At 42.2% G+C, this 14,800-nt stretch overlaps 2 protein-coding genes across 5 annotated transcripts in view; one reads left to right on the top strand and one right to left on the bottom strand.

Moving 5' to 3' along the window:
• The window catches only part of aldh16a1 (aldehyde dehydrogenase 16 family, member A1), a 13,270-nt gene extending 10,593 nt beyond the window's left edge, over window positions 1-2,677 (bottom strand). The window contains exons 1-6 of the mRNA XM_013907867.1: window positions 2,365-2,677; window positions 1,067-1,166; window positions 812-938; window positions 568-725; window positions 388-482; window positions 75-177 (exon numbers count right to left, since the gene is read on the bottom strand). Coding sequence (XP_013763321.1) covers window positions 75-177; window positions 388-482; window positions 568-725; window positions 812-938; window positions 1,067-1,166; window positions 2,365-2,454 — 673 coding nt within the window. The 5' untranslated portion in view covers window positions 2,455-2,677. The remainder of the gene's footprint in view (window positions 1-74; window positions 178-387; window positions 483-567; window positions 726-811; window positions 939-1,066; window positions 1,167-2,364) is intronic.
• A 1,164-nt stretch (window positions 2,678-3,841) lies between these two features.
• Window positions 3,842-14,800, top strand: part of LOC102192107 (histone acetyltransferase KAT7-like) — a 15,120-nt gene continuing 4,161 nt past the window's right edge. Inside the window, exons 1-9 of one of the 4 annotated variants that reach the window (XM_013907870.1) lie at window positions 3,842-4,089; window positions 5,650-5,794; window positions 6,830-7,030; window positions 9,606-9,890; window positions 9,998-10,080; window positions 10,238-10,324; window positions 12,235-12,333; window positions 12,421-12,531; window positions 13,315-13,506. In XM_013907870.1, coding sequence (XP_013763324.1) covers window positions 4,075-4,089; window positions 5,650-5,794; window positions 6,830-7,030; window positions 9,606-9,890; window positions 9,998-10,080; window positions 10,238-10,324; window positions 12,235-12,333; window positions 12,421-12,531; window positions 13,315-13,506 — 1,218 coding nt within the window. In that variant the 5' untranslated portion in view covers window positions 3,842-4,074. Of the gene's footprint in view, window positions 4,090-4,114; window positions 4,162-5,649; window positions 5,795-6,829; window positions 7,031-9,605; window positions 9,891-9,997; window positions 10,081-10,237; window positions 10,325-12,234; window positions 12,334-12,420; window positions 12,532-13,314; window positions 13,507-14,800 lie in introns of those variants that run through there. The other 3 variants (XM_013907869.1, XM_005754442.2, XM_013907868.1) reach the window with 3 other exon arrangements.

Genomic DNA, 14,800 nt, shown 5'->3' with positions numbered 1-14,800 from the left:
TACTGACCTCTGTCATCATTTTAAGTGGGGGAACTTGCACAATCGGTGGCTGACTAAATACTTTTTTGCCCCACTGTATAACCACAGGCTGCAGGGCTCTTTGGTGGTTGATGAGAGAAGTGCTTTGATGTTTTTTCCCATATCAAAGATCTGGATACATTTGATAGTAATTAAGATCTAACAGCGGACCACAAAAACCAATTCTGAAAAAGTTGGGACACTGCAGGAAAAGTAAATAAGAACCAAATGAATCTCTTATAAAATAGTATTTCATCCCAAATGTTTAAACTGAGACATTTCAGTATTTCACTTTTAAACTCAGGTATTAAGACGATTTTGAAATGTTCAGATTTGATGTTACAGTCAGATTAGGGTTCAGCTACAAACATCAGTGTGTGTTTTACCCATAGCCAGTGCTGGCAGGACTTTGAGCAGAAGAGAATAGAGAGGACAGTCTTTCGAGGTCACCACTGCCACCACACCTGGAAGATAAAAAATAAGAAAAATTACGAAACATCACAATAAAAAGACTGAGAGCATTTTGTAAAGATAGCTGAATTCACTTACCCAGAGGTGTCCAGTCAGTGAGGAGTGTGTCTCTGAGCTGCGCCCAGCTGCTGTAGAACTGCAGCAGCCTGACCAGGGCGGCAGTGGCGCAGGAGGCCTCACAGAGCTCACACAACTCTGAGAGACACTGGCCGTGCTGCCCGAGGACACTCACCAACCTGTTAGAGGACAGAAATTCATCTTTATGTTAAACTGGTGGCTCAAAAACAAAGCAGCGAGGTGTGTGAAGGTGTGTTTGTTGGACCTGAGGAGCACTTTGGCCCTTTCGTTGCAGCTCAGGCTGCTCCAGGACTTGAAACCGTTAACAGCAGAGGAGGCACACTGGGAAATATCAGCTTCTTCAGCGCATGCTGTGCTGCATACAATACTTCCTGGAGAGCAGGCAGGCAAAACACTGAGACCATCATTATCATTATGATGTTTGTAAAAAGTCTGAAACACTGACTTGTAATGAAGAGGTTTTAACTTCTGTGTAACTGTGTGCTTGGGCTGCTCTCACCTTTAGAATCAGCCAGGGAGCAGCTCCGCCCGTCTGCTGAACAGACAAATTTACCGTCAATGAAGAGACCCAGAGAACGGGAACGATGCTCCAGCCAGGCCTGATGAAGAAGAGAGGGAACAGGGGAAGGATCAGCTCCAGAACAGAGAGACCAACACTCCCACACAGATTCAGTTTTGTTAAAAGGTTACTGCAGATTTATGAAAATCCTTGAATTAAAATTAAAAAGTCTTGCTTCCCTTTTATCAAACCGTGCCTGTATGAGTACAGAGGATGAGGATGCCGAACATCTCAGACAAGCTGTTATCTGGAGTCTTACAGGTAAAGGAGGCCCTTCTAATGTTTTTGCAAATCTAAGCATTTGCATATAAGAGATGTGCATTATTTTGAAAATAAGAAAAGAAAACTACAGTCTATCGCGCTCTCAACATTTCAAATCCACAACATGTTAACATCGTCATTAGCACACTCGTGAAATTATGGCCTGCAGATGAGCACCCAAAACCAAAAAACCCTTTTTACTGGTTAAGAGACCAATATACATGGCAGTGACTGATAAAGGCGGGTATGCAAAGTGAAGAGTGTCAGCTATTTACAGACTGAAGACCAAAGTGCAGAGCTCAACTCTCTGCAAAGCACCAACGGCATTTTTTTAGCAGTGTGTATTAACTGAGCCGTGGTGCTGGTACTATGGTCTCTCATGCGCTACGTGATGTGGGCTGTCAAACGACAGCATGCTAGTGGTTTGAGTGCTTCTCCACTAATTTAGCGCTCTTTGTAAACCTTCAATGTCCTGACAGCCACAAAAACCGTTACACAGCTGTTTTTACACAGCTGTTTGCAGATTAGCAATCATAGACTGTACACAGAAGATGGGAGTAGCCAGCTGATTTTACTTAGTTTTAGCAGGCCTGGCACCATGAACGAGGGGTAAACCTTTATTGAGAGATCCCATCTTCTACATTTGGTATTTGGCAGAAGCTCCTGTTAAACTCTTTTCAAGTTCAGGTAAAAAGAGGAAACCCCTACAATGTTTTTCACGGACTACGGTGGGATACGGACATAAAAAACATCGGTGGCTGACTACATGAACAGTAATCCCTCGACACATTATAATGTAATTATGTGTCTAGTTATGTCACATGTTTGTCTTGTGAGGTACACTGGGCTAACGGTTAAGCAACTTCACGAGTCCAATAACTTATATAGAGGTATCCGCTAACTCCGCAGCACAGCGTGCTGTGAGTAAGTTTAGTTTTAAAGCAGTCTCCGAATATGAATCTGAACGTAACCTGTACCTGTGCAGTAGCAGTGCTAGAAGTTGCTGCTGGCCCGTACTCCATGCTTTGGAAAATCTCGTACACTGTCTTGGTGCTGCTAACAGCCATAATAAGAAGAAACCACCGTGGGAGCAAATCTCGCCGTCGCTGTGCGTGGTCGTTCTTGGATGGAGTTAGGAAGAATACGAAGAGAGAAAGCTGGCAGAAGGGGAACTCGAGCGTCACTCCGACTCTGAAAGAAACGTGCTAGCTTCCCTGAGCTGCCAGAAACGCGCAGGTCGATACGTGAGAGCGAGAGGATTCACTCCTCCCGACTTCCGCTATTGTGTGCGCTAAGTTCACGAGAACGCAGATAGACCGTACTAGGATGTATGGACACTGAGAAAATGAAAATAACCGTTTTTAACTTCGTAAAGCACAATCAATCCAGTTTTTAGTTTTAGTTTTTTCAAACTCGTACAAATTATTGTAATAAAACGTGTGACATAATTTCAAAATAAAGCCTAATTTCCGGTGTTTGTGCCAAAAAATGATTTTTGGTATTTGCCAAAACTGATATATAACTTGTTGGTCTATAATATGTGAAACATATGTCAAATGTATCCGCCATGACTGATATCAAGTCATCTTGAGCCACAAACAACATTATTGTAACAAGGCAGAAGCTGCAATCAGTTTTTGGCAGTGACTTTTATATATACTTTATTTATCCAGTTAAGAAAATCTTGTTGGCATTAAAAATGTTTTTTAAGGTTAATCTGCCCAAGAGGACAGCAAATATTACAAACAATATCACAATAGTTCTGTAAACATATTTTAAGTGGACAAAAAGGACCGGATTGGTTACAATATCAAAGCGTTATAAAGATACTTGAAAAACATGTAAATTTTAAAGTTTAGATTTAACCCCTGTGTAAACCCTGTTCACCGAAGTCTATTTACCAACGTACGTAAAGTTTAAAACACACACACGCACACACGGAAACATTCGGTCACGTGTCCAGTCTGTCATGTAGCTAAATAAAATAATAATAATTTAATTTTAAAACAAAAAGTGATTTTGAATGATTAAAAAATGAAAATCAATGATAATAAATGAGGGGCAATTCGCTTTAAAAATGACTCATAACATCTTAGGAGGTTATGGTGTTAAATTTTAAACTTAAATCACTTTTTTTAAGTACATGTGTAATTGTGTTGTCTGCCGTTTTGAAGACTTCCTCCAGTTAAAAGATTCATAGCAACAATACAAATTTGGTTTAAAGACGCAACGTGTTTTGGTGCGTTTAGTGGTCCACGTCTATAAGAACGTTATTAGTTGTGACTAGCGCAGCCATTACTTTAAACGGATAATTGTTTTACATTTATTTATTTATTGCTTTTATTATGACTATTACTTTTTACGATGCTGTACAGTTTAAAGCAATCCCAAATACCCAATTGAGCGCATTCAAATATGGCTGCAAAAATCTTAATGCACCATAGGAACGTGATTTGACGGTGTATGTTTCTCCCCGGAGTCATTTTGTCACTGTACCGCCCAAAAAGAGCGAGTTTGCGCTGTCCTCACTAGGAAGTGCGGAGAATTTTATGCGCTTTTTTTCAGCTGGGTTGGCTCATGTCAGCTGGTGGTTATTTTTTCGTTGTTACAGTTTCAAAAGGCTGCCATAAATTGCCACAGCACGGGATAATAATCCGCCAGAGGCGTTACGGCAGATCTTTGAAAAAATGCCCCGGAGAAAGGTGAGGCAGACTCAACCGTTAATGCAGATAAACAACAACATAACGTCATAGCTAATGTTAGCCGACATAGAGGTAAAAGCAAACAAACTGTGTGGGAAACAAACTTAAGGGGGCTGCAAGCTAAAAAACGTTCCTACAAGACAAAGTGAACGGCTTGTAGCATTCATAGAATATCAGTGCTTATAGAATCGCATAAGTGAGCTGTCGATCTGCGGTTGCTATATGGCTAAGCTAGCTCAGGCTCATATTGCTGAGTTGCAAGAATATGTTGTTGTTTTTGAACCGTCGCTTCTTTCTAGTACCCAAATAAGAGTTTTAAACATGCTGGTAACTTTGTTCAAATTTGTAACAGCTGCTTAGTACAGTGGGAATCCCGAGCACACTTTAACGTAGGTAACAGCAGCAGCTTTAGCTTACTGATGAAAAAGCAATAGGCAGTTCTTGGGGTGCGAGGAGGAACGGGCGCCCGCACCAAAACAACAGCTGTGATTGGACGGACGCCTGACAAGCGTCGCGTTCATTGGTTCGCATTCTCTAACGCCCGCCTCCTTTTTAATTTAATTGGTCGTATGTAAATTGTGCGCGCAGCATCTTGTTATGAAGTTGTCAAACATAGTTTGCGGTAATAGCCCGTGCTGTACTGATGTTGTGTTTGATCTTTGGGTTTCTTTTTGGCTGTGTGGATTTTAAAAAGTAACTTACATTGTTATAAATTTACATTAATATTAAAAGACAATTAGTTAGCCTAATAACATTTTATTACTATTATTTTATTGCTGTTACGCTAACGTCCATAAAGCAGGATAACCACATTGGCCTGGATCTACCTCTCCATTTTTATCAAAGTCTGTAACTGTTCATTTGTTTTCATAAATAGTTAGCAAAACAATGAGAAAAGAATGGGAAGTGAATGTAACAAAGTAGTCACTGTTTCTACATTTCATTTAACATAAGTAAGGACAGATTAGAAAAGTAACTAAATAAATACTGTGACAATAATAATGTTTGTAATGAATTAAACAGAGAAATGTGCACATTGTTTGATCCTGTGCACATTGTTTGATCCTGTTTTCATACTTTCTGTGTTTGTTTTGTTTTTTAGGCTAGACCGAGATGACAGGGATCAGTTTGTGCAGTGATTGACAGCCCTCACTGCTTAATTAGTCTAGTGTGAATCGTCAGAATAAAACAACATTACATTCATTATGCTTATTGGCTAACATGGAAGTGTGCTGATTTGAACAAATTATCCTGAATCGTTAGGTGCTGGACTTCTAAACAAACCCAGTTGTTATAGGTTGTGCTTGGTACAATAGATTAGCTGTCCGGACCTCCCGTGGTGATACTGGTATTAGGCTTATCTGAAGTATTTACAAGTCCTTGGTGGGAAGAGGGGGTGAAGTGCCGGAGGAGATTTGAAGGGGGTGACGCTCCTCCCCCCAGAATGGGATCTTTGTTGGATTATCCTCTGGTAAAGAGGGAAAAAAGTAACTTTGTCACACGCGGTTGTGTTGGTCGTCCATAGTTGTTGCTTCTAACTTCTAACTGCTGCTTTCCCAGAGGACCGCTGGCAGCAGCTCGGACGGGACGGAGGACTCGGACTTCTCCGCTGATGTCGAGCATGCTGAAGCTGCTGAGATTGTGCACAGACGCAGCAGCACACGCCTGACTCGCGCGTCTCTGCGACTCAGCCGAAGTTCACAAGGTAAACATTCACATTTGGACAGAAATACAAATTAGAAGAGAGATCACTTCAGTCAAATTTTGAGCCAAAGGTTTGCACAAAGAAACTGACCAAAATAAAAATAGCATGAAATGGAAAAAACATAACTTGTTGACATAAAGGTGTACATCTATCCTTTTCACATTGTTTAGGTTACTGTGTAGCTTTTGGGTGTTCTGGAAGCATAAGAATCCAAGCATGCCTACATGCTGTGTAATTCTGTCTCTATAAGTAATATAAATTAAAGATGCATTCATTCAGAGTCCAGCCTCCTCACTACACTGGTTTAGACATAGCTATTGTATATGGGCAGCCATAGAGGATGAATGGCTTTAGACAGACTGATCTCCCTCATCTCTCACACACACACACACACACACACACACGCACACGCACATGCACACTCCCACCCCCGGGTGACCTCGTTTTGCTCTGGCTATCAGAGGAGATTTAAAACAGAGACTGACACTGTTTCCTCTGCTTTTTGTCAAGGAGAGTTGGCTACTCCTTCCTTGTCGTCGTCTCCCCCCCCCCCAACCCACACACACACACACACACACACACACACACACGGACAGAAACAGCAAAGAGGCTATTTATCTGCAAAAACAAAGTGGATTCAAAGGTTCACTGCTTCTGTTTTGTGATGGGATTAGTCTCTTCATAGCCACTGAGGCCGTTTGCATCTTTTCTTTTCTTTTAACTTTTTCGTTTGGATTCAGTTACTGACAAACTACTTGCACAGTTAACGAAATCGGGCATTTCAGTCAAGTTCCTTCTTGGAAGAGGAGCAGAGTCCACTCAGGGCTCCAACAGCAGCAGATTTCATATGCTGATAATTTTTTCATGGTTTGGCAGAACCTTTCATTTTAATGCTTGAAAAGTACATTATAAAGTAACTGGTGATTACTCTTCTGTTGATTAATGAGTTGGTTGAGTAATCCCCTGAAAGGCCTCTTAAGTTATTTTACTGCAGTAAATAAAACACGTTTGACTGACTTCCCCTCTCTTCTGTAGATAACTGCAGCTCTCCTGTAACTGTGGGTTCTGATGAAGCTCTGGACTCAGCCGTAGAGTCAGTGCCGACAGCTGTTGCAGCATCAGTCTTCTCCTCTGGGCGCAGGGTCACACGCAGCCAGCAGGGGGCGGCAAACACCACAGCCAAAAAATACCCACTACGGCAGAGCAGGTCGTCCGGCTCTGACACAGAGGCTCACGGTAAGATTGGTACAGTACTAGAATTCAGAACTGTCAAATGCTCTAAACATGCTTTAAACATTTTTTCTTATTAAAAGTTCAGCTTGGTCATTGCCAAGCTCCACTTTAGTTAGAGGATGAATTTGCAGTGAGGTAAAAACGGGAAGGAGGGGTTCAGGGAGAGAAAGAAACAGGACAGGTGGAGAACGAGAGTGTTAGAAAAGCAAGAGGGCAAAAGAAAAGAAAGAAGAACATGAATGTGCAGCGGAGTCCATCTGACATCGTGATGCCATTCAGCTGATGTCACGAGGCTTGTCTGTGATCACGGTGTGTTCCTGCTATCAGTAGATATCCTGGGCTTGTGTTTTGTCACTGAGATGAATGAATTACTTCATAGACACCAGGAACTGTTATCTAACTTCAGCGGATGCAGGATATGATCATCTGCAGGTTCAGGTTACTTTATTGTACCTGTAGAAAGGTTTGGTTTGCAGAAGGTTATTAGGCTGTTCGTTTTAGCTTCATTTATCAATTGTTATATACTGCACATTCAAACGTGCAAATCAGTGGTGGTGGAGCAGAAAATGTTCTTAAAATGGATGATTTAGTGACCCAGGTCTTAAAAATGAAAAAATATGGACATATTTAACTCGTTTTTTTTCTGTGTTATAATCAGAGCACCATCTAGAAACTCCAGCACGTTGTTCTACTGGTACAATTTGTTGTATTTGCTCAATCCAACATGAAAGTTGAATGAAATCAGGGAGTTTTATGTTAAAACGTATCCCACATGCTTTATCTTACAGTATTGTGTAACTGAGCTACATAGAAAACTGAACTATACAGAAATCATCACAAATTGTTTTTTGCAACTTGAAGTTTTTATTAATATTTGCTCAAATATGGGACATTGCAGGAGGGCTGGACATTTTTTGTATCTGTTTGAAATGACAAATTCTGATTCACTGTGATGAAGAAAAACCAGTGAAGCATAAAAAATTAAAAGCTATTTGATATATAAGCTTAAATTTTGATTGTATAATGCTATGATTGTAAATTATAACACATAATTTCCTTAGGGATTAATAAAGTATGCTGAAATTAGGGCTGGGTGATATGGCCTAAAATCCATATCGCCGTATAATTTGAAGCCTGTGCTTTAACTATATATATCGTGATGCATTCGTTTCTTCTGTATATTGTATTTTCCGGTGCACTTAAAAGGCTTTAATTTTCTCCAAAAATCGACAGTGCGCCTCATATATGAATTCTGATTGTGCTTACTGACCATGAACTGATTTCATGTGCTACACGGCGCTCAAACATCTGTCAAAAATGTTTTAGTACGACTTTGGTAAGGTACGAAGCCGCAACACTTGATGGATTGTCGGAGAATTACAGCTACCGTAGTCTGGAGCCTCGTGGAGTAATCTATTCAGTTCAATTCAATTTTATTTATATAGCGCCAAATCACAACAAAAGTCGCCTCAAGGCGCTTCATACATACAGAGAAAAGCTCAACAATCATATGACCCCCTATGAGCAGCACTTTGGCGACAGTGGGAAGGAAAAACTCCCTTTTAACAGGAAGAAACCTCCGGCAGAACCAGGCTCAGGGAGGGGCGGCCATCTGCTGTGACCGGTTGTCTGGGTCCTAAACTCCGTCTGTTCATGTCCCACAAACAAACTCTGCGTTATCACTGAGAGTAAAAAACTGTCTAAATTCTTTCATCTTTAATAAAATGATCAGCGTTGCTGCTTTACCAGGTGTAACAATTAAGTTTAACATCCAGGCATCCATGAAAACAGAATCGTGGCTCAAGAGTTGGGAGTTCGCCTTGTAATCAGAAGGTTGCCGGTTCGAGCCCCGGCTTGGACAGTCTCGGTCGTTGTGTCCTTGGGCAAGACACTTCACCCGTTGCCTACTGGTGGTGGTCAGAGGGCCCGGTGGCGCCAGTGTCCGGCAGCCTCGCCTCTGTCAGTGCGCCCCAGGGTGGCTGTGGCTACAATGTAGCTGCCATCACCAGTTTGTGAATGTGTGTGTGAGTGGGTGGATGACTGGATATGTAAAGCGCTTTGGGACTAGTAAAAGTGCTATACAAATACAGGCCATTTACCATTTACTGTAGTGACTGTGTGTTAAGTTCTGAGTGTTTCCAACATGTAGCTAGCATATCATTTAACCCTTTGCCTAAGCACCGTCTCGCCGTCTCACTGGACAGAAATCACTTGAGCTGCTGCTGGTGCTTTGATGCTACTTCTACTGCGTCCGCTCTGTAGACACAGAGTTGGACTGACATGTTGGCTCGCCCTACATGAGTGAAAAACAGAAAAAGAAAAGTGTTGATGTGCCTGCTTCAATTGAGCCGCTGGGGTCTGTGAGCTCAGACACTGGTGCACTAATATGTTCCTTGATATTAGATTTTTCTTCGTCGTCGCAGGGTGTTAGCTAGCTGTGTATGTGGTGACAAAAGTTAACAGAGGCCTCCCATGAGATATAAGACAGTTGAAAGTTGGTGGCACGCAAAAATGATGGGACTTTTGTAAGAATGTCTGTTTGACATTTGACATGTCTTCGTTGTCACATTTGATTCAGTAGACATCAAACAAGGGGCGGATCGTGACGAGACCCCTCCTCGCACACCAACAGGCAACGCCCCGTCATCAGAGTCGGACATTGAAGTTTCCAGCCCGAGCAATGACCTCGTGTCTTCTAGCAACGACATTGTAGTTTCACAAGAGGAAGACGAGAGGTTAGCCAAAGAGCTGTCGCTCAAAGAGGCCGCCGCCCACGACCTTTCCCACCGGCCCAAACGACGGCGTTTCCACGAGAGCTACAACTTCAACATGAAGTGTCCCACACCTGGCTGCAACTCGCTGGGTGAGTGACAGACTGGCACATACTTCACAGCATCGCTTCCTCTTCAGAGCATCTCCTCATCCTCTTCCCATTCCACCCCTTCCACTTCTTCCTTCGGTCTCTCTCAGGTCATCTCACAGGGAGGCACGAGAGACATTTCTCCATATCAGGATGCCCTCTCTACCACAACCTTTCTGCCGATGAATGCAAGGTACACGCACACACAAACACAAATAAACATGACGATACATCAACGGGGAATTCAGGATAAGAAGTGAGTGTGAAACTATGATGCTACGTGCTGTGATGTCCCTGCTGCGGGGTCAGTTGTGAGATTTTGGTGGCAGACGGTGTTGATGTTTTGTCAGGGCAAGGCATCGACGCGCGACAAACAGGCCGAGGAAAGGACGCTGTCGCACCGTCAGGACGAGAACAGACACTCCACGAGAAACCAGGTAACGCGTGGACGGCACGCACGCAAGTAAACAAATAAAACGTAAACAAGTCCACCAGTTCGTGCACATGCTTCTGTTAAGTAATTCCCTTTGTCAGCTGAACTCAGCCTAAGAATTTAGATGCAGTGGATTGTTACACAATGCTGTCTGTGTGTATGGGAGGGAATCCCCCCTCACCCACCCACAAGTCAGCACAACATCACTCTTAAAGCAGCAACACCTCCCATCATGCTGCGATTTGTCAGAATAGCAGGGTCAGAGGCAAAGTGATGAAGAGCTGCTGCTGGTAACTGCTAGGACCCCTCGCTGCCTGACTGTATCTGTAAGAGTAGCAGCAATGTGACGGCTTGTTTATTCTCTGCACTGGCTTCCCTCTGATCCTGAGTAAACCCAGGTCACATGCACTAACGAATGATTACGCTTACACTTGGTTACCTCCTCTCTGTGGACGCACGGAAGGCCAAATGACATTTCCCTGGTTATGTTTATGACCGCTGCATTAATAAAGACACTTGGTTAAGGATTTATACTTTAAGCACATACGTTTGTTTTACCTTCCTGGTTATTTGTATTTGTCTCTGCTCTGTGAAAACTGTTTGGTTTCTGGAACACATTTGTAAAATTATCATTTTAGATAATTATAATATAATTATTGATTGTGCTTGGATGATATGTGAAGTGTTGAATGATCATTTATATTGAGGAGCTGTTTCTGAAGTTAGTTACTACACATCAGATTAATTACACTTATTTAATGTAATGAATGACTTATAATCATTTATCTGGTACTTTAGACTGAACTTGAGATATGACCCAATGAATGGGTTTTTAAAGGGCTAAACTACTGTTTGCATATTAGATCACATGGTTAACAATATGTCGTTATTTCTCCTGGCTGAAGGCTGATCAGCCAAACGCGGTTACATGCAGCCAGCATAATGCCAGGTCGGTTATACATCCTGTGGGACGTCAGTGCAGATGAGAAAAAAAAGAGATTTTTAGAAAGTTTTGTGTTCAGAAAGCGATAAAGTGTCCATTTTGGGGTCTTATTATGTTATTTAAATCCTTTTATTATATTCATGGAGTCTACTAGTGGAACTGTGCGTGATTAACATTTCCAAATAGCACTTATTTGTCTCACGCTGCACCTTGGTGCAGCCACTTAGTTCATTATCTGAAAGAAGCAGTTAAGCTTCTCGCCCTTTAAAGTTACAGTGTGTAAAATCTCACCAGCAGATGTCAGGAGGTTGCAGATTGCAGTCAACTGAATTCTGTTTTCTTACGCCTCCCAGTTTTAGTATATAGTTCTAGCTACGGTGGTCTCTGCAGGACAAAGACCTGCCCACTGTTCATTTTACTCCACATGTTAAGTGCTGTTTGCTTCACGAGTCAGTGTGCCGGGTGTCCATGGCTGTAAACCTTATGAAAGCAAGTCGATGAGCTGGTGGTGTTGATATCCTAAACATTTTTGTCAGTAAGCACTGTTGTTTTTGCCTCTGTTAGCTGCTGTTAGCTCATTTTAGTCTGTGGAAATAACATTTTATTATCTCGTTATTATGTCAGTGAATAAACTCTCATACCATAATCAAACTGTTTATCGGAGGGAAAGTGTGATTATGTTTTTGGCTGCATTCAAAAGGGTGGGCCAACATGGTGGTTGACCATGAACACGACCACTGCTCCTGCGTATTTTTAAGGGATTCATTTTAAGTTCATGAGAAAGCATCAGTTTGTCAGAAGACATAATTACATGTTTATTTATGAGGACAATATTCTTTTTTATATCGATGACTTCTGAGCTTTTGACTCATAGACATTCTGTGAGTTTATTATTTCAAAGTTGGGGCATGTTTATTATGAGCATCACCTTTGTGTGAGTGTATATATAAGTGTGTTTTGTGTCCTCTCAGGCCCCTACAGAGCGTCAGCTGCGCTACAAAGAGAAGGTGACAGAGCTGAGGAGGAAGAGGAACACTGGCCTCAATAAGGAGCAGAAGGAAAAGTACATGGTAAGTGGATTAGATAAGAGTCAGTGTGTGTAATATATCACATATCATTTGATTGTACCGTCTTCTCTGGTCCCCGCTCACCACCAGGAGCACCGTCAGAGCCATGGAACGAGCCGCGAGCCTCTGCTGGAGAACATCACCAGTGACTATGACCTCGAGCTGTTCAGGAAAGCGCAGGCACGTGCCTCGGACGACCTTGTAAGAGAGAAAACTCATCTTCATCTCCCCCCTTGCACTTTGTCTTCTTCCCTTTATTTTTGGCCTTATCGCTCTTCTTCTCTGTTGCAGTCTGCAGACCCTCCCCTGCAGCTGCAGGAGGCGTCTGAGATATTTTTGGTAGTTTGGGAAATCACTTCCTGTCATTCCGTGTTGGGTTTTTCCCCTTCTGTTCTGTCACTTTGTGGCCCATTCAAGCATCGTTATTCTCAAACAGACATACTTGAACTATCACATAGGATTTTGGAAGTATTTTGGTCTTTTAACTGCGTTGCTCTGGCGATACATTTCTTTACAGAGGTAAATGAATGACTAGCTTTTCAATTTCAAAACAAAGTCATCTTGAAAGCATCTAAGTTAGAATTGACATCACATATGCGTGTTTTTACTCTTTGCTTGCAACTTTAACAGTTATCTGATCATTTTTCTTGCTGACTATGTTTTTTATATTATATTAACAGTAGCTTGTTTGTTGATTCACTTCCTCATGAACAACATTTACACTCAAGTATTTTCCAAAGAATTTGCTTCATACCTTTTTTATTCGAATTCTTTTCTTTTTAGTTCTTCCTTTAAATTTTCTTCTTGCATCGTTTTCTTTTGTTTTTCCTCCACTGAGGTTTCCCTGAGCGTGACCTTTGATTCGCCCGATCCTCTTCGACAAATAATTGAGATTTGTTTTTCTCTCTTTCTCTGCACGCCTGCCCTGTCTTCTTGTCCTCTCTGTACCTTGTCTTCCTGTCCCTTCCTGTCCTGGTTGTGCAGGAGAAGCTCCGTCTGGCTGGCCAGGTGTCGGAGGGCAGCAACATGATAAAGACCATTGTGTTTGGACGTTACGAGCTGGACACCTGGTACCACTCTCCATACCCAGAGGAGTACGCCCGCCTGGGGAGGCTTTACATGTGCGAGTTCTGCCTCAAGTACATGAAGAGTCAGACCATTCTACGCAGGCACATGGTGAGGCTCACCACTATCATCATTATCATCATTGTTATTATTATTATCATCATTACATTAAGATAAGATAGATCGCAGCTGACTCTTACCAGATTAGCATTGTTGGAGTCGCCTACAGTAGCTTGATAACTTCTCCCCCAACTCTCCACTGATTGGCTATCACTCACAAACACAAGGTTTCAACAGCAGGTGGGTGGGGCTTCTGTGCTGAAAGGCAGAACAGCATGACTGAGATGGACCATGTTAGGACTGCGCATTCAACACTGTGCTAGTGTTTGAAGCAGGCTGAGCTGTTGGCTCAGGGATGTGTGGCTCATACACTGACTTTGTTATCACAAACATTGGCTCATTTTTTAAAAACTGGTTTTAAGCAGTAATTCTCCGGGCTTTCAGAATATTGTTCAGTCTTTGCTTTTTCATTGCTTTTCAGTCCAGGTCTTCATTTCTCAGCCAACAGCTTTAGATGTTCTTAAACACACTGCCAAAGCAGTAAAAACATACCTGATCACTCGTGGGCTGGTCCTGTCCAGAGGCTGGACTTCAGTGTTGCTGAAGCAAGAGAACAGAACAAAAGGCAGCCGACATCTAAAGAGGACTTTTGCATGTCCTTTAAGAGGCCTGGAGAACTATTGCTGAAGACTACGTGAAGAAAAGTCGAGTAATAAAATGCCAAGTTTGTAAAAACTGCACAAACTCTGATTTTGTCTTGCACACTGTACACGTGTATGTTGGCAGATACTGCTTTAAATTCCTGCACCCATTTCCAATTTTCCTGCAAATTACAAAGACATGAGGTGGTCTGAGATTTGGCACGGTGCTGTAGGTCCCGCTGTTTTTGTGCACTGCAGTTTGGCTTCTCCTGTCATACCTAAAGTTGTTTTTATGCTTTAATTCTGTAATCAGTAAACGGGGAAAATATGCAAATGATTCCTCAAAGTGTTGAGCTTCAGTTTATCTCAGTCAAAGTATCTGATTGATTAGAAAGTGTAAGGTGCCAGTCAGTGACACAGAGGTATCAAAGTGAGCCTGGGCTATTGTCTTAGACTGTCTCAGTGCCTCAGGTGCTCTATAATATTATTCCTACACCGTTTAGATAAAGTGTGTAACTTTGGCCTTTCTGAGACGTTCAGACTTTTTCTGTATTTAAGTGACAAGGCTGACGAGAACATTTTTCCAAACTGGGTGCTTGGCTGAAGTCGGGTGTTTGGAGCCTGACTGTCAGACAGATGAACTGCACAGCCACAGCACGGGCAGTGTTAGTGATTAAATATTAAAGCCTGAATATGGGGGGGGG

Source organism: Pundamilia nyererei, unplaced genomic scaffold (genome assembly GCF_000239375.1).
Source record: "Pundamilia nyererei isolate P.nyererei 1_Seehausen unplaced genomic scaffold, PunNye1.0 scaffold00567, whole genome shotgun sequence".
Lineage (NCBI taxonomy): Eukaryota > Metazoa > Chordata > Actinopteri > Cichliformes > Cichlidae > Pundamilia > Pundamilia nyererei.
Note: the sequence above shows the minus strand (reverse complement) of the source record. Positions and strands in the feature narration are given on the sequence as shown.